Below are 24,398 nucleotides of genomic sequence, written 5' to 3'. Positions count from 1 at the left end.
GTGCAGGGACACCCTCCACTAGAACAGGTTGCTCAAAGCTCCATCCAACCTGGCTTTGAACACTTCCAGGGGTGGGACATCCACAGCTCCTCTGGGCAACCTGTTCTAGTGGCTCACCACCCTCACAGTAAAGAATTTCTCCCTAATATCTAATCTAAATTTCCCCTCATTTCAGTTTAAAACCAGTATCCCGCATCCTATTGCTATGCTCCCTGATAAATTTCCTGCAGACCCCCTTTAGGTAGTGGAAGGCCATTGTAAGGTGTCCCTGGAGCCTTCTCGTCTCCAGGCTGAACAACCCCAGCTCTCTCAGCCTGTCCTCATAGGAGAGGTACTCCAGCCCTCTGATCATCTTTGTAGCCCTCCTCTGGACTCGCCCCAACAGGTCCTCAGAACCTTTAGCTGCCTGGGGTAGTTCAAGCACAAAATCTTGAGTAGCCTGAAATTATTTTTGTTTTCAGTGAATGTCTTTGCTTTGAAAATTGTGTAATTTCACTTATCAAAAACGCTCTCCCGTCCCCAAAAAAACCCTCAAAGAAACAACAAAAAAAACCAACAAAGAACAATTAAAAAAACTTCATGAGATTGCAGGTATTTCCATGCTTTATTTTTCATTTCTATGGACTTTTGAAAGGCATTTGTTGCCATTCTTTAAAGGCTTGCTATCTAAGTTGAGGGAGGGGAGAATTTTGAGGATCAGAGCGCTGGCTGTCTCTTCTATTGTAACTTCAGTGACATAAATAAGTTTGTAACCTTGCAGATGAAATGGGAACTTGAATGTTATGTCTCTAAACAGAAAGGAAGCAGGAGAACAACGTTCAGTTGAATGGCAGAATTCAATAATAATTTGTGGTGAAGAGTTTGGTTCAAGAAATTGAAATAGGCCTACTGAATTGGATAGAAAATCTCAAATCATTAAATTTTAAAATAAAAGATGGAAAGTTGGGACAAGGTGATAGTCAAAAAAACCTACAGGCAAAAGCCATCAAAAGTTCTCCAAATCATAGGGAATTATTTAAATATGTTGGAAGAAAGCCTGGAGAAATATTGATAGGTCTGCTGGACTTGAACGGAGAGGAAGAAGAAATAAGCAAACAAAAGAAGGCCACTGCAGATAAACAGAGTTGTTTGTTTTCATACAACTCCATCAAGTCATTTGTTGAGTTGCTTCCAGATCTCTTTGGGTAGTACAAGTGATCACTTATGAGAGATCAAGAAACTTTCAAAACCAAAACAAAACCCCCTGGATAAATTGGTAAACTAACTGGCATAGGACAGCAGGCTAAGGTGATATTTCTGGAAAAAAAAATAGTGGTAATAAATATTTTTGTTACTCATCAAAAAAAAGGGTTTGATAATGAACAGACATATGCAGATGACAAGAGCCTTTTAGATGAGTTAGCATGGGGAGCTTGCTCTTTGTCTTGTTAATTGGATAACAGCCAGTGCAATAAATTCTGCCTTTTAAATATACCAGTGCAGATTTGTCTCAGGATATGGTAGAGCTTTAAAGTTATTGTAAGTGATGAGTTTTAAAAAACAGTTGTATAAGTGGGCTTATTTAAAACCAGTAGAAAACCACCCAAACTGAAGGAAATTACGACCTTAGAATGCCGATTTCTTCAAACTGTTGTCACAGAACACATGATCTGTAATATTCTTTTGAAACTTTAAGCAATTTTTTTAAAGGAAGTATCATAAAATCATAGAATATCTCAAGTTGGAAGGGACCCATAAGGATCATCAAGTTCAACTCCCACCTTTAGTAGGAAGAGTAAGTTCAGAGGTGAATCTTGAGGCACAGTTCTCTTGTGTGACGGTGCTAACAAGGCAAGGGTTGATTCTTTTCAGCAGATTTACAATCGCATTACTATTGCAAAATGTTTGAGATTGGTATCTTTACATTCTTGACCTATTGTAACGCTGTCAAAATGTTATGAACTTACTAGGAATAATAAATATACAGGTCAATATAAATGGCTTATCTTTCAGTAACCCATCTTTGCTGTTAATCATGTGATTATTCTTTCCATTATGTATCTTTTCTCTGTGTTTATTACTTTATTACTTTACATCTTAAGTGCATCATACTTTGCTTTGAACAGCAAAGGTCGTCATTCCAGAGGGAAGCTTGTGACAGCGAATGGCTGTTAAACCACTGGTAACATTTCTGTGGTGGGGTTTTTTTTTCCTATTCTGGAGTTTTGGTTTTTTTGTATTTTTTTTTTAAGTGCTCCTAGTGTTAATATGTGAGGTGCCTGTCCTTTTATCCTAAGATAATTTTAATGTCATTTTTACTGTATGCAGTATTGCATATGTGATTTAATCAGTGGTCACTACTAAAGAACTATCAAGGTGAGCACAAAAGAATTACATGTTAAATGTTATGTATATTTCCCTTCATTAGCATTAAAAATTCTGTATCGATTATGGTATGTCCAGAAGTTCTCTGGACTAAATCTCCACTTACGCCTTCCTGCGCTTGGGCCTGTGTTGGTAATTCTAGCTGTGCTTCGCTGGGAGCTTGTGAGGCAGATGGATGTTAACAGCAAGGCATTCCCATCCTGTTACTCAGCTGGATGAACAGTCATTGCTGACTCCCAGTGAAGAAAGTGCCTTTTTGGTTGAACAGTGATGGGAATCTTAAAGTTTTTGCTTAATGTTGGAAATGTAATTTTATTGCTAGGAGTAGGTGTTTTTCAGTAAGGGACTGAAAGGATAAAAGTGTTTCCTTCCTGTTTTGATGATGTAGCTTTCAAAATAATATAATTGCTGCTTTGCGTTTTTTTTGTGTGTGGGGTTTTTTTGTTGTTGTTGTTTTGTGGGGGTTTTTTTTGTTTCTTTGGGTTTTTTTTTGTTTTGTTTTGTTTTTTTCTTCAGATGGCATTTCCAAATTTTTTTTTTGATAATTCCTTATTAAAGTCGACTGAAAAATAAGTAACTTCAATGGACAGTTTTCCCCCTAAATTGGTAACAGCTTCCTCAATATTTTAGCTTAAACCAAAAATGTGTTTTAGCAAAGATATGGGAGAAGCAGTTATCCATTGCGTGGCTAGATCAGTCTGGAGAGTTTATTCGCTGAACATATCTTCAGTAAATGCTTCTTATGACACACAGGTTCAAAAAAGGGTTAGTGATAAATTAAGAGGATGAAACTTATTTGACAGCTTTTGTATTTTTCTAATCCGTAATTCAGAGTAAAGTGTTGAGCTTTTCCTGTGCGAAATTGAAATGAAGGCGCTCTTTTAGTGCGTTTCTTCAAGTCACTTCTGTTAGAAATATATAAGGTATGAGACAGGCATTGAAAAAGAAGAAAATATCACTGCATGGGCCATTGGATGCAGAGTTTTGATTTGAGTGAGTCTTGGTCGCTGTAGTTCACGTGGCTCTTGTCACTGAGATTAATAACGAACAGCACTTACCACCAAGAAAAGAAAGATAAAATTGGATGAGTAAGAATTGGTGTGTGACTGGGAAGCCACATCTTTCTTTCTGAAAAGACTAAAAATTGGTACTAGCTGCTTCAACAGAAGTAATATTTCAAACAGAAAGATAATGAAGCTTTTCAAGTATTTTTAATCACACATCCAGATTCCAGTTAGGGGTTTTATCAAACTTGGGGGGTATTGAGAATCTCCTTGGATCAGGTATCTGATAGATGTCTGATGGAACCAGACTTGTTTGTAATTCTGCACAAAAAGTGTGAGCGTACTAGATCTTCATGAACTACTGTGTTTGCAGATGAGAGGAGGACGCTTGTGATTTTTGTGGTGCTTCTAACAATTAATTTTATTATCTACCCTAAAGCAGATCATAAATTGACTTCCTTGTCTTTAAACACATAAGGCGTTGTTCAGTAACTTTTTTTTTCACTGTTGCAAAGTTTTGCAAAAAACTTTGCTGTAACAATATTATAGTTCTGAATTTAAAAAACAAAACAAAACAAACTCAACAAAGCAAAATCAATGTAGAACCTGTTAATATCTCATACTCATCCTTCTTGTCCATGCTGGTGTTTCATTTCTAGACAGCTGTTGAATTGTGTAATTGAATAATTAGTGGTGTTTCAGTAGCCTTTTTGAAGGCTATTCAAGAAGGGAGGGAAGTTCTATGGCATCTGTCACAAAGAGGAAAATATGTCTTTTAGCTGATTCTTTGTCTCTAAAACTAATAAAATGTTACAGTATTCAGTACTTAAACTCCCTCAACCTTACATAGGATTTTGTATTCTAAAGTCTGTTACTGAGTTTAAATGTATTTTGGAGTTTGTTTTCTGCAGTAGGTTGATAAACTATGTAGCATAATTATGGAGTCACAAAGGGCCTGCGGGTGTCTTGTATCCATACTGTCTTTCTAAAAAAGTTTCGCTCTGTAGGTTCTAGCAATGGAGCTTCACAGCACGAAAATTATAAAATTGCCACAATATAAAAATCTTTGCTGTCACCCTCAGTAGCATTCATGATACTGGGCAAATAATAACAGTAAAAGTTATTCTTTTGATTTCCTGCTATTTATTAAAAGTCATTTATTTAAGCTAAGCAATAGAAGCAAGATATTCAAGGAGTTAAAACCCAAAAGACATAGTACCATATTACTGTTGATCATTTAATGTGTTCATGGGCTATGTGAAATACAGATGTATTACCTTGACTGACAGGAAGAATGAGCTACAAGGATTTTGTGATTAGGAAGTCCCAAATGCAGTATGTGAGGGTCTCATTTTTCTTTTGGCATTTCATAATTCATCTGATTACATTTTCACGCCAATAAAATTGTCCATAAAGGAACCTTCACAAAAAATATGTTTTCAGCCTGGACTTCATTTTAAATGCTCGGCCCTTTAAGAATAATAAAAAGAAAGTAATGTGCTGACTCGTGCAGTTCTGCTCTCCTTTAAGACCTGGTCCTTAGTCCAGTATTCAGCTTAACCGTAACTCCTGGTTATCGGGCAGGTAAGTGCTTCCAGGCAACAGTTATGTTAGAAACTGTGTTAGATTGTCTAGTGCCCAATTTAGAACTGCCCGCTGAAAGCTGCCCTGGGTGAGATATCTTCCACTCCATCTTTTGTCATGTATATACTGTAATCTGCCTTGGATCCTGGTTTCACTTCAGGGTGTAGGACTTGCCTCAGAGCAGTGTATGAAAGATGATTCAAAGTAGAGATGGGCTCAAGCTTCAGAGTGGAAGGGCCAGTTCAGAACAAATTTGGAATGGGCTCTCTATTACAGGCAGGTGAAGACAAACACTGGTTGAGCCATCTTGCAGTTTAAGAGATTAATTTATTTTTTTTGGTAAAGGATGACTGGTTAAAACTGAAGACTGAGTCATATGATCTAACACCGTGGCTGTATGTTTGATGTGTTACTTGAGTAAGACTTGCCAGTCTCTCTCAGGTATGTAGGGAAATATGGAAGGTGATGTTGAAGGTGGGAGAGAGAGAGGTGTTAGCCCCAGCTCTTTTGTAGTATGTCAGAGCCTGCCCGCTCTGCTGAACAGTTTCCTCCTAATGTTTCCCGCAGACGTTACTGCCAATTCAGCCGATGTAATTGGGTGGATGGTAGCTGATATTTGGTTTTTCTTTTAAGCAACAGTTGCCCAACACTGGCTGTATGAGCATTGCCATCAGTCCTACTGCGAGAGCTGAACTAATAGCAATAGCTGTGGGAAACTTCTAGAGAAAATTTCAAGTGGAGTGGAGGCAAAAAATTACTACAGGGACTGGAGAAATATAGGGTAAGATGAAAGAAACATGAAAAAACCAAGTCTCTTAGGTCTCCTGCTTCCCTTGACACTCATGGAACAGAGTGACTGAAATAGCTCAGTTTTGCTTTAAAATGGGACAGAGTTCTTTTAGGGTAGAAAAGATGTATTTGACAAGAAATGGAAGCAAAAATGAGGAATAAGTTCCTGTCGATAAGCATTTTGTTTTTATTCCTGGAGATTTGGGACCAATTTTATAATTCTCCAGTGATCGCTTTGCAAGCTTCTTGGAAGGAAACAGAAGTAGTTGCAAGCTAAATCATAGAGTGATTTGAAAGAGAGAAAGAGCTTAACTTTTATGCAAGTCAAAATGAGGAAGTAGAGGGGCAAGATGGAATTGAAAACCAGCATTTCAGGCTAGTTAATGAAAGGGAGTGCTGAGAGCTGGGGGGAAATGTACACGTTAACAAGTGCATGGCATAGTTAACAAGTTGGACTAGACATTTGGAATAAGTAGTTTCTGTATGTTTTCTTGGAGTACAAAACCACATCTTGTTTCTCCTTTTTTTCAGCTAACATATCAAGATTTAGAAAAGCCTACAGTTTAAGCATTAAATAAATACACGTGTTCTTTGAAGTAGGTATTTTCAACAAACGTACAAAGCATAAATGTGGATTTAGGGCCCTAACTCTAGCGCTCGAATATCTCCTTTCGTGACTTTTATTGCCTGCCATAAAAGAATGATTCATGAATTCCCTTTTTCTTCTGATTGTCCTTCGTGAATTATAAAGAAGTCACTTCTTTGCTGTGGTTCTTAACTGCTGTGTAGTTGATGAAAATAATTGTCAAAGGCAAATGGTTTTCCTAGAACACTGGAGCTGAGTAAGACTCTGAAACTAAGCTCTGCTTACCTGCAGAGAGACAGGTCAATGTTTATTATCAAGCAGGAGGTATACATTTTGGTACCACAGAAACAGAAGGTACTAGTCTCCTGTTACAGCTGCGTGTTTTCAATAGCTACTGCAGAACTAGCTGTTAAGAGTAGCTAAAGATAAGATTAAAAGTCATCAGTTCAAAGTTCGGAAGAGATCGTTACTTTCAAGGACAGAAACAGCTGAATTTGTTAGCCGCTGCTTTATAGTAGAAGTACTTCACTTGTACTGGCAATTAATCTTGTTTCACAAGTGAGGTATGGAAGGCCAATTACAGGGTAATAGAGTGCCACGTTTCCTATCGGACTTCATATACCAGTTCGGCATGGCTGCCCACTGAAAATATAAAGCTATTATAGTGTATGCCTTTATTAAACAAAATGCCCAGGTTTCTTCTTGTAATTTTTGTATTAGACAAATAATGAAATGAGTTTTGTAAATGTTAAGTATTGGAATTAAAGCAAACTATTCAGTACTGATATGATTTTTCATTAAAATTATGATAAGCAGTTTTTTGCATCATTTTGAATGGATTCTGCTTTTCTTCAGTGTATGACAAGAATTTTAGAAATAGGGTTTGAACAAGTTAACCCAATTTTCAAGGCCAGTCAGACTTCTTAAGAAGCTACGGATAAAATCTCAGGAACCTCCCTCTCCCTTCTCCCCACGTTTCAGACACAGGCTCCTGGTGCCTCTACTATGTTAACAGTGTGCATAAGCTCTCATTTAAATATTTTCCTCTTTTCTGAGTACATATTTCTGCCTGTCCTTGTAGAAAAACAGACAAAGAGCTTTTACTCCCTTTCACTTTGGAAAATATGGTTGATTGAACCTGGTTCTAGAAGAAAATAATAGCTTATTATTTCTGTCAATAGACCTAGTTCTGAATAGTGTGTTGCTGTCATGTGTAAATCTTAAGCAATGATATGACATACAGAAGTTCAAAATTCCCAATTATTTTACAGTAGTCTCTCAGAATTATACTGCTATTTTTCCCCCTACAGCTGTAAATCTATAATTAGAGGAAAACCTGGTAAAAAACCATAAAGAAAATGGCACAATATATATATAATCTTAAGTGGGACAAACGTGTGTTTTTTTTTAAATATAGTATGAATCTTTTTTCCTAATTGAAAAATATATCTGCATATGGTTCTTGACAGTGTGAAATGTAGGTATAGCATAGGTAAAATGCTGTCTCTTCAATTTCAAATTCTCGCTGCTAGTAAGCAAGTTATGTGATTATTTTATTTTTGTCATCTTTTAGTGTTGTCTTCGGTCTTTTAGCATATGTTTCTGAGTCTTATTAGGAAAAGCAAGTTTTAAAAACTACATCTGAAGAATTATGAATGCAAAAGGAAACAGTAATCCTACCAAATTTCCTAAGCAATTTTGCTATAAAACTAAATGCAGTTAAGAAAGAAGGTGAATGTAGCTTTTCACAGCAACTTTGTATGTGTCTGTTTAAACAAGTAGTGCTGCCATTTCTACTAAGAATTTCCAAAAGAACAAAGTCCTCTCTTGAGACTGATAAACAGCAATAGATAAAATAAAGAGTGATGTGCTCAATGGGGTACAGTTTAAATAGAGAAAATCTAATGGGAAGTAGCTACATTAGTAGCAGATGGATTTACTTCCTGAATCTCGATCCGAGTGGAAATCCTAGCTTACTTAAGATTTGTCTTCCAGATTCTTAGCCTGATAAGAAAGGTGGATAAAGCGATTTATTTACTTGGCTTCAGTGCTATGATGATGTGTTTTGTTTTAAACTTGCTATTGTTGTTTGATTTTTATCTAGGCTATTTTTATGATTCCTACAAATCCCCCTCCAACCTTCCGGAAGCCAGAGCTCTGGTCTGATGAATTCACAGATTTTGTGAAGAAATGCTTAGTGAAAAATCCTGAACAAAGAGCTACAGCAACACAGCTGCTACAGGTCAGTCTTTAAGTTACTGAGGAAATGCAAGTTTTACGGCTTTTTTCCTCTAGTCTCAAACCAGAACTGTTGTGAAAATTTCTAAGGGCAAAGTTCATTTTAACTATTATCATGCCTTATTTCTTTTCCGATTTGTGGTCTTTTCTCTGTCAGCTCCTGTATCTCTACCCCCATTTTCTTTCTCCTGTGCCGCTTCTAAAAATGAATTGCTCTTTATATAGTTCAGGGCTGGTTCTTGCTGTTAAAATAGGATCCTTGCTTTGTGATTAGAAGCCCTCAGTAGATCTCTGGGTTTAGGCAAGTATTAAATAAAGGAACTGAGCCCAGGTTACCCCTCAGTGTGGACCACCCATGGGGTATATTTGATCTGCCCTTCTGGTTATGTCAAATTAAGCAGACAGGTTGCTCTCTGTCCTAGAAGGATCTGATGCAGAGGGACAGTATAAGGAGTTTGTTCTTGGGCTGAGTTATACCAAGTGGCACTTTTAAATTGAGCTGCAGTTGACGGTATGCCCTCTGCAACCTGAGCCAGGGCAGGGTGTGCCAGGCTCTTGCCGGCTCGCTGACCTGAGCTTCTAGTAGTTGCAGAAATTTAACAGTTGCATCATTTTGGTACTGAGATAGAAATAAAGCAGGGAGATTTCAAAGAACTAAAAAAAGTGAAACAGGAGGGGCTAATCCATCAAGAAAGATTTAATCTTTGTGAAATGGACATAATTTTACAGGGGATGCACATTTTAGTTTGTATTTGTGTTATCCACTGCCTTCAGAGTTGTCATAATAAGCCTACAAGTAACTAAGGAAAAAAAATAAGAACAAAGGTAGTGAAAGAGGAGGGGAAAAATGATTTCTAGAAGAATTACAATAGGTTCCATGATGATTGAAATGGAATCTAGCATTTCCTGTAAATAAGCTTGCTTGATAATGAGACAGAAGTGAACAATTTTGCTAGATCCTTTGCTCCTTTTACTTTCCTGATTCCTAATTCATTAAACTTTTGGATAATTTATTGTTGTTTTAATGCTTTTCACTACTATCGGTAAATACTATTCTTAAGTTTCTTTGTTCTTAAGTCTACGTAAGAATCTGATCTTCTGAAATTTTACCTGTAAGACACTCATCCTAGTCTCTAAGCTAGCAATAGCATCTTTCAAAATTTAAATTCCAGTGAACTCCACTACAAGGAGAACATGAAAATTTTGCAATGTAGTTTCCAGTAATAGATCATCAAATTCACAACTTGTGTGAAAACACCAAAATGTAGGCCGCAAAAAGAGTAAAATTGAAAGTTTTACATTTTCATATGATGTATGAATTGGTACTTGAGACCTTAAAGAATTGAAGTTCGTATGGTTAGCTGAAGACCAGCAGCTGGATAGAAAAGACTTGCATTAATGTATGCAAGTAAGAAGGGGGGGAAAAAAAAAGAAGCTTCAGTGTTCTTCTTTCCACATGCTTACTGGCCAGAAAACTGCGTCCAGCACATGTTGCCTTTTCCCCTAGCTGGATTTGGGAGCATGTGTAATGGAGCTGGAGGTGCTGTTGGTGTGTCTGAGTGGGAATGAAAGTACTGCTTGTGGGGAAAGATCATGGAGGAAAAAGGACAGTGATTGAATTAATATATCAAGGGAGAAGAAAGGTAATAGGTGTAGGACAGTAGGCTTCATCAGTTCTGTTCTTTGTGGAACAATTGTTTAATATCTAATGATACATTTCTGAGGTGCTTAGAGTTATGTTTTGTCTAAATTATATTTGCATACAATGATGCAAAAATCAGAATTTTTCTAACAGCAGGTGTTTACTAGACAGCGAAATGAACGTAAATGGTATCGTGCACATGTTGTCTTAAAGGAAGAAGTGATATTTTAAATGGCCTTGAATTAAAAATTAGTCTTCCTGCTAAAAGTAACATTTCTTTCCTTGTTCCACATTTCATCATCATAGATCAAGAAATGTTTTATGGTATATAAAGTACAGGCTGACATAGTTGCTCTGCTTACAGCCACTAATTTATGCTGTCAGTTTGTTAAGATTAATTAAATTCTGTAACTGAATATCTGAAAAAGTTTGTTTTTCTATGTCAGACAATCAACACACTATTTATTTACTACTTACTGCATGTTTCCTTCGGACAATTATGTCTCTAACTATAAAACAGTTGTTACATGATTACATTTCTGAAGGCTTGTTGTTATTAGAAATAAAAAATCTTGGTAAAATCTTAGTTATGAAGCAGCTAAAAGATATTGTATGTTGTTTTAGTGTAGATTTTCATTCTTGTGTAATGTAAAATACTATTTATCACTGAAATTGTGGTTTTGAATAATACTTCTAATTTCATCTGAAGCATAACTATTGTAATGATGTTATATAATTTAATTATTTTTTTTTCCTAGCATACATTTATTAAGAACGCCAAGCCAGTTTCAATTTTAAGGGACCTGATCACTGAAGCTATGGAGATAAAGGCAAAGCGACATGAGGAACAGCAGAGAGAACTAGAGGAGGAGGAAGAAAATTCGGTGTGTACCTTTTTTTCCCTATAACTATCTGTACTTTATAAGTAAGTTGCATTTTTTCCCCTATTTCCTGTACTTGTGTTCAAATACTTTTCTTTAACAGGTTTCTACCTGGTTTTTAGCCCATGAGGGCTGAGTATTCCACCCTTATTTATGATGAGTAACGCTGCTGTGAGTAGTGCCGTATGAGCCAGCTTTCAGCGCTATTCCATGAGGTGTCCTAGTGAAAAGTTTTTCTAGGAGGTGGGAAAAGAAGCTATGTCAACTTCAGCTGTTCAGACGAACATAAAAAAAGCCCAACAACTCAAAACTGTTAAGGTTCCACTTTCACATATGGGCTCTAGACAAGTGGTTTAATTTTCGGTTCAGGGCACTTAGCCTTTTTTTTATAGTTAGAAAACACAGTAAGTAGTGATTACAATATGGTTTGAATCAAGTTATCCCTATGAAGTGAAAAAGGTGACAGCATTTCATTCTTCAGATGATGTTGTCAGCGTGTTTGAGGAGAGAGGCAGGTCGTGTGATTAAGTAGGTTGTATTTAGAATTGTTTGGCAATGTTAGGAATAAGTCAGTGTTCCTGGCGTTATTACTCTCCCTACATGATTTGTTTTAGGGCAGTCTTGTGCAACACAGCAGTATGTGCTTCAAAGACGTGTGTTGCCACACATTACAATGGGAGCCAAGGTCATTCAGGAATAACACACAGAGAAGATGGAGACTGGAATGTTAGTAGAAATCTTACAGCTTTGAGCAAACAGAGAAGAGCAGTGCAGTAATGCAGTCTGCCCTATCCCAAATTGGAGAACCGTTGTTATAAGTTACGGAGTGTTTAGGTGATGATCTATATATAGGAATACTTTTCAAGCAGATTCTGTGTTTTGTATCCCAACAGACAGTATGGCTTTCATTTGCTGGATGGTTTTCTGTTCTAGGAGTATGTTTTAAGAGTATTGATAGCTTGTGTTTACTTTATAGATGGTTTACTCTGGATTGTATTTGCTTAGTCAGTAATAAAACAGACAGGGAAGGTTGGGATTATTTTTTTTATTATTTTAGGAAATGTTTCCTATGTGGAGATGTGTGACTTGACATGCAGAGTTGATGTTTGTGACTTGATATATTGAATAGTTGATCTCTGAAGAGACTGATTTATTACCTACGTAAAAAACTAATGTCTTTACTAGCATGCTTTCCTCCCTACTATTGCCTTCAGAACTGTAGACCTCAAACAGTTGGGCGTTGTTGATGTCTTTTGCATTAACCCAAAATTGGGTATGACATCTAATTACTCAGTCTGAGATTCAGATGAGGAATCAAATTGCCAGGCAGGGATGAAACAATCCATGCCAGCTCAGAATGTGCTGTACAGCTTTCCTGTCCCACTGCTGCATGGAAGGGTACAACACAAGTTTGATCCACCTCAACTGCAGAAGCATTTAGCAACTCCTCATGCTTCTTGAATGGGTACAAAAGTCAGAATGTACTGCTGCACTTCCCCACCAAATCACTCAGTGTTTAATATAAGGGAACCTCAAATCCAGGACGGGGACACGAATCCGTTATTTGTGTTACCGTTGCAGTAGATGGGGAATTTTGCTGTGTACTTCTGTGGTGCAGTTGGGGAATAGGTTATGAGTTAAAAAGACAGTGAGACTCTGCTCTTAAATATAAGGCAGAAGGTCAGAGTGGATGTCAGAGGAGACGTAAGATTAGTCAGTACGGGAAGCTCTGGCATTAGCATACCTTGCTCAATTTTTTGTCAGGATCATGATGCTGAGGAGTTTTAAAGGACAGTAATGGCAGTCTTGCAGATGGCTAGAAGCAGCCCTGCTGGTAGTAGCAGGGGACCTGACAAAAGAATAAAGGGGCTGGAAAACTTAACAGGTGAGTAACAGAAGAGGCCAGTTTGAGGTGGAGCTGACTTCTCAGTACAGAATGAAATGACAGATAGAGATAGACAGATAGCTTGTCAATGAGATTAGTCAGATCAGAAAGGAAAGGTAGAAAAATGAAAACTAGAGTATGACTTCAGCATAATGAAAGACAGAAGGGGAGAAGTTGGAAAATGAACGTTTGTAGTTGTATTACTTAGAGTGGAGAGACCACTAGATGAGACTTAAGATGACAAATAGGCAAGAAGGATGACAGAGTCTGCATGAAAACTTTAGCAATATGGACATTTTGAAAAGGCGTCTGTGTTTGTTAGGGCAAGCCCTTTGTACTGCTGTACTTGTAAAAGACTTCAGAATTATTTTAAAAAAAAAATAATACATTGAACATGCACATTATACTGTATAGTATCCTAGAGAGGCTCAACATGAGCTGTCAGTGTGCACTAGCAGCCCAGAAAGCCAATTGTATCCTGGGCTGCATCAGGAGAAGCGTGGCCAGCAGGTCAAGGGAGGTGATTCTCCCCCTCTACTCTGCTCTCAAGAGACCCCACCTGGAGTACTGCATCCAATTCTGGAGCCCCTACTACAAGAAAGATATGGACGTGCTGGAACGTGTCCAGAGAAGGGCTGCGAGGATGATCAGAGGGCTGGAACACCTCTCCTGTGAGGACAGACTGAGAGAGTTGGGGTTGTTCAGCCTGGAGAAAAGGCTGCTCTGAGGAGACCTTATAGTGGCCTACCAGTATCTTAAGGGGGCCTACAAGAAAGCTGGTGAGGGACTTTTTAGGATGTCAGGTAATGGTAGGACTAGAGGCAATGGATTAAAACTAGAGATGGGACGATTCAGACTGGACGTTAGGAAGAAATTCTTCACCATGAGGGTGGTGAGACACTGGAACAGGTTGCCCAGAGAGGTGGTGGAAGCCCCATCCCTGGAAGTTTTTAAGGCCAGGCTGGACGGGGCTCTGAGCAACCTGATCTAGTGGGAGGTGTCCCTGCCCATGGCAGGGGGGTTGGAACTAGATGATCTTTAAGGTCCCTTCCAGCCCTAACAACTCTATGATTTTATGATTGAAGTGCTTTTAGAAATAGTGTTATCATCCTTAGTAATTTGATGTCTTATACTCCTTTTTAGTTTTCTATGGTGATGCTGACTTACAGGCTATAATTGATCAACTAAAATTAATAAATAATACCAAATTAAGTTTGCAGGAGATGTTAAGAGAGATGGATCCTGAGCATAGAATGCATAATATATTGCATTTGGATATAATTAGATAAGCCCTTGCGGTTGCATTTTTGAGCTAAGTAGGTGCTTCCTCAACAAGATAAGCTGGCTGCCTCTTTGGGTCTATTTTAATACAAAGTAAACTTTTTGAAGGATGGACTTAAAGTAACACTGAAGGTAGGCTGAATACAAAGCACAAAAGAGATTAATGCAAACTATCCCTTAATATTTTAGAGCATAAGAAGACAAGTTTAAGAGTTCAACTGGGTAGTTACTGCATGTTGTTAAGGGGTGGTACCTGCTTGAACTACACATTCTAATTCTGCTTAACAGATTATTATAACTGTTTTACTTTGGGAAAACACAGAAAGGTTAATCCTTACAATCTTATGTCTGTTTTGTTTGCTGTGAGAGAGGTCCAGTAATAGACTAGGCTACACAAATAGTCTGTAGTCAAATTCATTGCGAGCTAAGGTAAGTCAGACTGTCTTATATTTGCTACTGACCTACGTGTGTGCTTGAAGTGACAATAATTCAGAGGATGTGTTTGTAATACCGTGGAAAGGTGATAGAGAGTTTAACTGTAGTTCTCCAGCAAACGCCAGCTTTGCTTGTGGCAGAGAAAATGGATATTTTTTAAAAATAGTTTGTGTCATTCTTGTAAACTTCAGTAGGAGGAAGGAATAGATCTCTTTGAGCTTGGGGAAAGTTCCAAATGTAGAGAAAGACCAAAGATAAGAAGAAGATATGCCGCTTGTAAGTGGAGCAAACAAAAGGGAAATACTAGCTGGTGCGTCTGGCAAAGTGGAAAGTGGTGCTTGTCTGTGTGATAATTTCATATTTTTTATCCTGATCATGGATAGATAAATTTCATTACTCCTGGAGATTATTCTGGAGAGCTTTTGTGCCTTTTTTCCCTTTAGCTCTTTCAGCTTTATTGAAGGAAGACTGTACGCTACCATGTATTTACTACTACAAAAATATCTTGTAATGGACAAGAGGATGTCCAGGTATTTTGGACTATATTGAATAGTTAAACTTTTGAAAAAGTTTGCTGTTATAAAAAGATTAAGTAAAAAGGGATTTTTGTTCCTATTTTAAAAAATATTTTTGTTAATGTTCTTTTATGCTGCTGAGATGTTTCAATTCCCTAAATTTTCATATGGTTTTATGATTCTAATAATAGTCTGTGATAAGGTTTGTAGTTAGGTTGAAATTTTTACTTTTGTTAAAGCTGTTAATGTGATATTTGGTAGTAAGTATGACTTTTGCTACTGGTAAATACATGCCTTTAATAATTTTGTATTGCTTGGTAAGCCTTGAGTGAAAAAAGTATGGAAATACATAGCTTCAATAGAAAGAGCGAGGGTACAAGTGAGTGAAATGAAGAATACTGATGGTGAGGTGAGGAGGAGGAATTTCCTTGCTGACAAATGCAGTTTGTCAAAACTCCATGTTTGGTAGTGACCTATGAATAGCTTTCGTGTTGTCACAATGCAGAACTAATCTTGTTCTGAACTGGTTTTAATATAATAGTTTGGTTATAATACAGACTTCCCATGTTTTGCAACTGAATTTCAATGCAGTACATCATTGTAAGAAATTCCAGATTCATTTGAAGGATGACACCAGCATCTTGTACGGTTGCAGTCACTAAAGATTCTGATCAGTTAAAAGCACAAAGCCAGCCAAACTAGGAAACAGCAGGATAAACTGTTACTTTTTATTTAATCAGAGAAGTTTTCTGTACCGTGTTTCCTGAATTTGTATTATTCATGTACTGTGTGCTAGAAGACTCCTGAGCAACCTGTAGGTGCGGTTGAGGCCTGAATTAAGTGAAATTATGGACAGCACAGATTTTAGTTTTTAAAGTGTACTAGGCAGAGATTGATCAATGGACCCACAAGTTTTTAAAGGAACGCAGGATAAAAACCAGAAGAATAAAATTAAAGCATTGTGTTAGTCATTTAAAAAAATCCCAAACAAATAACATCCACCTCCCCACCCCCATATATAAAATAATGCTTAATTTCAAAATAAGATCAAAGGTTATGTCTTTCATTTAATTTAGAACTTGTTTGGGGAACTGACAGAAAAACAATTAACCAGTTCTTTTTTACGCTTAGAACTGAGTATTTATTCTTTCCTTTCTGGAAAGGGAAACAGATAATATGAGTACCAGTTTGGTATACTGTAGTGGATGAAGTCAGCAGTCCAGCATTCAAGTGTAAAGATAAATAACCATTGCACATTCCTCTTTCTTATGTACCAATCTCCACAGAACCCTGAAGAAATACAGGGCCGCTTGTGTGTAGTTTGCATGACTCCGTGAACATGCAGTTCAAATGATAATACAGGTTTTGATAACGTGCAATGATGGCAGAAGTTCTGTAAAGAGATAACGACAGTCCCTATGATACCTTGTGTAGTAGCAGCGACAGTGTCATGCATATATTTCTTCACATTTTAGTATCTATAAATGTTTTCAGATTGTATATGGAATTGGAGTCACTATTCAGTTGGAAAGCAATAGCCACCTAGCACATAAATTTTAGAAAATAATACCTTAGAAGTGGATTTTTCCCAATGACATTGCTGTGAAGTTTTCACCAGAGAAGTGCAAAGGCACAGTCGTACCTGGAAAAATGAACGTTTAATAACACCTAAAAGCAAGAGCAAATATTGGTGTTAGTGTTAAGTAGAATCTATCAATGTTAAAGGTCTCTCATGGGCAGTGAATTGAGATCCGTATACTACTGAAAAAGAATGGTTTCAGTTAACCTTTTTGGGGGCATGGATTTTATTCATGTAAACCCCAAGAATTTCCTATGTAAAGTGTGAGCAGTTGTGCTCGTTACTCACTGGTATATGTTTTGGGACCCATCAAGAAGAAAGGTATAAAATGTTCTAACTGTGTTGTTCCTTTTGTAAGGAAACCAGATTTAACCCTAACAATTACATTTGAATAAGTTTTTCATAGCCTCAGTTCCCTCTGAAAGCCATATATGTATTGTGATGGGCACTCAGGTTGTAAGTGACTTACACAACTGCAAGTAAAATGGAGAAGAGTGGGTGAATTTGGAGAATTAATCAGATGCAAAGATTTCACAATTATGTGCTTAATTTTCAGGATCAGTTCAGGTTGAATACAGTCTTCATGTCTGTATCCTTCCAGAGAGACATAATATCATTACAAATAGTGCATTCTGAACTGGTTTTGTCCCTGTTATGAAAGCTGCTTGTGTGATGAGAATGCCTTCTGACAAACTGACAGGTTTTGATAGGTGCTGAGGTAATTGTACAGATTTCTTTAATTAAGCAAAAATTGCAAGTGGTGTATTCTACAGAAGGTTAATCCCAATATCAAAGTTTAAATGTTGGTTTAGGCATTACTAAACATGACCAATCTCTTCTCTCGTGCATTTTTTGAAGTGTGATGTGAATTGGATGCTGAGGCTGGGCAGCTGTATTATGGGAATGTAAAGTAACTCGTTGCCTGGCAGCTTACAGGAAACATGTCTAAATATTTATTTCTGTGGATCTTTACAGGAATGAGCTAACAAGCAGCTCTTCCTGTATGTTTTCTTTTACATTTTAATGTCTCTATTACGTGAAGAATCCTTAATTATTTTAGAATAGTCAAGCAAGGAGTTACTGCCTCAGTGCTCCATTTTTGCTTTTCTTAAACACTTAGTGGTTGACAACTATCAACAACTTAGCCAACCATCAATAATCAATTATTCCTAGATGTCGGTGTATGTATTCATTCATACCAAAGTTTCTTTGGTTAATCATATATTAATTATGAGAAGTTGGTGTCTGTCTTTTGAGACCTTAAGAAATAACTGCTATAAGTATTCCTTTATATTTTTACAGTATTTATGCAGTTACTTTAAAGAACTAGTGGTCATTGAGTTATTCTGTATTTTAAATCTGATACGTGAGGCGGTATTTTTCTGAAGGTTTTTATATTTACTTTCACGTGTTTATGTATATATCTGTGTATCTGTATGTATATATGTGTAACTTTGCATGAGAGTGTTAAAACTTTGTTTTCATAGCATTTTTCCTTTAAGCCAAAGAACACTTAACATATGTGTTTATTAAATTTGATTGAAGTCCTTTTAAGTGTCCTTAAGTTAGAAATATGTAAAGATGACTTTGTCGAGTGAAATATAGCTACCCAAGGGGCATAAACAGCTTTTTAAGAGCACATTGTTAAAATCCACAGCAGTTTAGAGCCAGAAGCTGATTATAGGAAGAGTAAACACAGGAAGGTGATTGTGAACAGCAAGTTGTTGTTACTAGGTATATCAATTAGAAGGAAGTAGAGAAGAAGCTTAAACACTGTTTCGTGACATATGTCTGGTGAATTTGATGGGATTTGAGTTAAGCCTTTACCTGTTTTGCCGATGGGTCTAAGCTTAAGTGTGTGCTCAGTATTAAGCCCATACTTGGGTTGTAGTTGGGCTTTGTACATGTTAGGAACTTTTACAAAATCTTTGTTCTCGACCAAACTATATTATGTGTTTATGTAGCTACTACAGTGCTTTTACAAAAAGATAGCTGTGACTACAGCCACGTTTTTCAAAGGTGATGATGAGGTGTTAATAGTAAATGAAATTATTTTACAGGATACTAAATTTTGCCAGCGTGTAAATCTTCCTTTAATGTATTGTAGCTTAGTTAGCTGTCTCTGGTGCCCTCTAGTGTTCTTTTTACAGGCACAAACCATAGTTACAGAACTTCTGAAGACAAGCTGCAGTATTTGCATGTCTTGTTTAGTCTTTTCTTTATCAGTCAGTCTTCATCCCTTTTTCTCCTATGGGTGTTAAAAATGCAACATAAAAATCCATTAATCTTTACCACCTCAGCTCATTCGCTTCTGTAATGATGTAGACTAAGGTTTGATGTACGAGGCCATCTTTTCTGAGAAACCTTCTCATGTGGTGAAGAGATCTTTTATGTTAGAAGCATATTGTGAAGTCTTGCATGTTGTTTACGCTGAAGTCTTTTTGAATTGGCTGTCCTGATAATCAAGTGTCTATGATTGCATTTTCATGCTTTAAGGGTTGATTTTGCTGATCTTCTAACTTATTTTAGTAAATAAGGAGATTCAAACAGTTTGTTCCATAGAGTTGCAGGGTACTGGCAGTGTTTTACTTATGCTTACCTCATGCTGTAATGTTGTTCAGAGTTCCTGTAGTTTATTGTATTTTCTGTAGCATTTCAAGAGAGAATAGTGCTCTCGCTCGTGCGCTCTTTCTGTTGGTGTCTACTGGTGTGTCAGAAAACCCTGTCAAATACAAGTTTGGTGCTTACTACTTTGTACACAAGAGAATGGGAGACAATTTAATTCCAGAGTTAGCTGGTTTTATTGCTTGATTCTTGGATCTGTCTTCATAAACAGTATGAGAACATGACACTTCAGCTTTAATACCTTATATTTTTTTCCTGGTTAAAATTGAGATTGTGTTTGTTTTTATTTAATCAGTGAGATCAGTGAGTTTACCTTTGTTAACAACAGATCAGAAGGTTCTATATCAGTATTTACAAACCGTAAAGCATGAATCGGAGTTTGTACGAAGGAATTGCTTTCATCTCTCGTATAAATGTGCACATAACGTGGATCCACTGCATATTTTTATAAAGTTACTTTTTCAGATCCAGTATAGTCTACTGCTGTATTAGCTAAATCACATATTTGTGAGAAATACTGGAATGATAGTTCTGGAAACAATCTGGCTCAACCCACAAAATTAATTATTTTGGGGTGTGCACAGGCCCCTAAAAAATTTTGTATTGCTCTCTCTCTCAGTGCATCATTCCTGATCGAGGGAGAACACTATTGATGAAAATTGTCGTGTACTTCCCTTTTTGGGACAACTAATCTATTAGTACAGAGGTGGACTTTTCCGATCCTTAGTCTTCTAGGTAATAGAAGATGACCGTTCTCTTTCCTGGACGACAAGAGTACTTTTGATGCTCCTAGACTGGAAAATGAAGTGCTATTCTTTGGTACAAATCCAAATGCTTGATTGGACTGAATAAATAAAATATCAATGTTTTTAATGAAGCAGAAGATATGAAAATGGTCACTTAGGACTCCATTTCATATTTGCTCTTATTGTTAGCCATCATTTGTTTTCACTAACTTCTAAAATAAAACTTCTAAGCCTCAGGAAAATATTTGTTTTATTTTTTATTTCAGTTTTAGTAAGTTTAGGACCATCGGCACTGCAAGTGGATATTAATTAGTCAAGGAAACCTGTAAATAAAATGTAACTGTGCCTTAAGCTCAGAGATTTGCCTGCCTGTATGTCAGGCACACCACATTTGTAGCGCTTAATAGGAGAAATAGCAGTATGTTGTGAGTCAGTTTTGCGTTGTATTGCAGTACTGAGAGAAGCACTTGGAAATAACTTAATTGTTCTGCCACTTTTAAAATGCAATGCAAAAAGACACTTCAGGACTTTACTTTCTGATCGCCCATGTTAGGAAGGGAAAAATATAACTTGTAAAAATCACTAGGGTTAGCAAGAATGTTGGGGGGGAAGGGGGGAAGGAAAGAAAATTAAAGTTGCCACCAGGAGGAGCAGTACTAAAATATTCTCATTTATTTACTGGCGCAGACTTCTAGTGCTGTGGCTGTAAACTCTCTGTATCTTTGGAAATATAATTTTTTTAAGGGTAGGGTACTAAACGTAGTGTTTTAGAATGCAACTAGAAAACCCAGAAGGAATACAAGTGAAGAACTTTTATATTCTTACAAATTATAATCTGGAAAAGAATGATTCTTTTGACATTCAAAATTTTAATCACAGATTTCGATCTGTAGCCTGGTTTCAGTATGTTTTGCTGTTAGCCAGACTCTCTGAATCAAAATTAGATCTGGTTTTGTGTCTCTTAGTTGAGACGTAATAGAATAATTTTTGGGAGCTGGTGTATTGGTGTTGCTACTAACTACAATTCTCAGTATCTACTTAGACCAACAGTTAGAGAAACAGGCACTCCGGCAATGTAGCTGGCTCCTGCACTTACGTCTGTACTAGAGGCAAATTGTCTGCTGCTGTGTCAGGGAATAACAGGAAAGGAAAAAAAAGTTCAGTAAGAAATAGAAAATGCAAGACCTCAAAGGGTTTTGGGGCATGGGTGAATTTTTTAGATTTTATTCTTTTGGGGGGCTTTGGTTAGGTTTTTTGTTGGTGGTGGTTTGTTTTTTGTTTGTTAATGTTTGTTTGTTTGTTTTTTTCTCCTTGGGTAATAGATTTTACTCATATAGAAAACGTGTATAGTCCATCACGTTATTCCTGAAATGCTGTGATGTTGTGCGTATAATCAGAGCCCCATCCAACCTGACTGTGAATATTTCCAGGGATGAGGCATCTACCACCTCTCTGGGCAACCTGGGCCAGTGTTTCACCAAACACTGGAATAAAAATGGGTAACCAAACACTGGAATAAAAATATAATGGGTCAGAAAATCACTGAGCTACTCAAAACTGGCTGCTGATGCAAAGTGGGTGAGTGTGCCACGTTTCTGGTATATCCAGAAACATCTGTACATCTGTGAGAAGGAAGAAAGTTTTTGTTCTTCCTTAATATGGAACATTTTTTATTTTGTAATTTTTTTTAAGTTTTAAACTGGGAAGTCTAGCAGTACACCTAGGTCACATGAAGATATAAAACTAATGAATAAGCATCTAAATGATTGCTTCTTAGCTTTGTTTTTTTTAAATGATGTGCTGCATTCTCACAAATGTTTCTTCGTAGGATGAAGATGAGCTGGACTCTCACACCATGGTGAAGACCAGTTCGGAGAGTGCCGGTACAATGAGGGCCACAAGCACTATGAGTGAAGGTGCTCAGACCATGATTGAACACAACAGTACTATGTTAGAATCGGACTTGGGGACCATGGTAATAAATAGCGATGACGATGAAGAGGAAGATGGGACCATGAAAAGTATGTTGTTAATTTGCCTTTCTTTTAATGATGTAATATGTTTTCTCATACTGCATGAGAACGTTATATCATCAGTGGCTTTTTAGTGTCAAGTTCTGTGGTTAAAACAGGAGGAGAGGAGTATTTATATCTCTAAATGCTCTTTATATACTTTGTGGATAAAGTGGTGGCTGTGGTGGGAGATTCAAAGCAGAAGCCTGGTTTTGGTGCTTTGCTAAGTCTCTCTGGAGGACTCTAAAATTAGCCTTCTGTGAATTCTCCCTTCTGCTGCTTGTCTCTTGTTTTTTTGCCTCGTCTTACATACATTTGGACCAGTTTCTTGGAGCTAAACTAAAGTGATGTGATGATGTGAGAAGCTGCTGCTTCAATGTCAGTGGTCCTGGGAACTTGTCATGACTCTCCATGGGTTTAGCAGTCGGTACACATCTTGCTGCAAAATTGTCTTGTAACTCATTATTAATTAGCAGATTTTTATTTTATAACTGAATATTATTATTTGAACACATGTTGACTTCAGGAGCATGTGAAGGAGTATGTAACAAAGAGGAAGAAAAATTTGCAAATGTTTTAAAGTATAAAATTATAAGTTATACCAAAATATGCAGAAATAGGTGTTTGTTAAGTAGTTAACTTACATACCTACACACTGATGTGCTCATTATTTGGCTGAAGACTACTGCAGAATGAGGCCCGCTGAATTTAATAGAATTATCTGCTTGACTGGGCAGCATCAATAGATGAATCTTGCTCAGGCTGTAGGTGCCTGATTTCATGAGGTACAATGTAATGTTTAACTTCAGGCAATCGCTTGGGGTGGGGTGGGGGTGGAGGAGACAGGTAATAAATAAAGCTAATGTCTCAAGAGTGGAAATCAGTGCCAAATAAATAGCTTTGTTGAATGCTTTATAGCAAACATAAAGTTGCATTTGTGTTTGCACATACACACCTGTCGTAATTTGTGCAAGATTAGTTGGAAGTGCAAAGCAGGAGTATATTTTCTTTGCAGTTTAATGTACAGCAAATTGTAAGGAAGGAAGGGTTTTGTTGATTTTTCTTTGGTGCTGTTTTGTTGTTTGTTTTGTTGGTTTGGTTTTTTTTTTTGTTGTATTCTCAGCAATAAGATAGCAAACATACCTGTTGATTAGTGATTAGTTTAAGTAGGATGATTCACTTAATGAAAACACTTAGTACATGCTTTAATTTGTTTCCATGCTGAAACAGAGTGTTTGCCTATTAAACTGTGAGGCTAACAGAGAGTTAGCACAAGCGATCTCAAACTCATCAATTTCAACAAGTTAAGGAAAAAATAAGTGATGCAAAAAAAAAAAGAGAAAAAAGAGAAAAAAGAGAAAGGTATTACAAGCAAATTTGGAGTAAAGGTTAATAAAGTAATTCTTAGGATGGAAGTATTATGAAGTAGGGTTTTGTGTGGCCTTTCAGATCACTTCAGGCTTAATAACTGTCCATGTGGTTTTTATACGTGCTGAGAGGAAAAACCTGTTAGTGTGCCAAATAGATCAAAAAAGTGTCATTAGGTTTACACTGCAATCTCTTACCCATGTCCTATTTGTCTGCTGTGTTCCTGGAGACACTGTTTTTAAAAGGTACTGTTATTTTCCATTTTTAAGTGATTCCAGTAACAATCTGTAGTTGGAAAGGGAATTACCTTTTTACACCTTGGCATTTAGTCAGTATAACTCTTAAACCCATTCTTCCCTCTTGTCAAACAAGAATATATAATCTTTGGGACAGCAGGTTTCCTTCCCCTCCCTCCCTCCGACAGGGGACTGTCTTGAGACCTGTAACACCAGCGAAGCAAAGCCAGCAAACTGGAGGTAGCCTCATGGCAAGTGATGGTTTCATCTTTCAGCTGGCAAGCGACAGGTTTGGTTCCAGCACTTACTTGCTGAACTTTCTTGTATTTTGCGTTACACACATTGATTAAAAACTAGAAATAATTCAAGAATGGGACCTAACATCTCTCAGCTGAAAATAAATATAAATCATGTCCACTGTAGCTGGTCCTCCTGCGAGTGATTCTGTGATACATGTGCTATTGGCTGAAACAAGAGCAAGAGCAAGTGTCCTAAGTAAATGTCACCAGAAAGGGACATACAAATGCTTGCTCTCCCTGAGGGGCAGACATAGATTTTGTGCTGCTTCGTGCTTGACAAAGACACAACATTTTGGAGACTGGTTGCTTTTACCAATGTAGCTTTACAG

General features: G+C 37.1%; 1 protein-coding gene across 1 annotated transcript in view; it reads left to right on the top strand.

Moving 5' to 3' along the window:
• STK3 (serine/threonine kinase 3) overlaps positions 1-24,398 on the top strand; it is a 147,205-nt gene that overhangs the window by 62,787 nt on the left and 60,020 nt on the right. Inside the window, exons 7-9 of the mRNA XM_063327259.1 lie at positions 8,432-8,569; positions 10,966-11,091; positions 21,983-22,175. Coding sequence (XP_063183329.1) covers positions 8,432-8,569; positions 10,966-11,091; positions 21,983-22,175 — 457 coding nt within the window. The remainder of the gene's footprint in view (positions 1-8,431; positions 8,570-10,965; positions 11,092-21,982; positions 22,176-24,398) is intronic.

This window comes from Chroicocephalus ridibundus, chromosome 2 (genome assembly GCF_963924245.1).
Source record: "Chroicocephalus ridibundus chromosome 2, bChrRid1.1, whole genome shotgun sequence".
NCBI lineage: Eukaryota > Metazoa > Chordata > Aves > Charadriiformes > Laridae > Chroicocephalus > Chroicocephalus ridibundus.
This window is presented reverse-complemented; position numbering and strand designations above follow the sequence as displayed.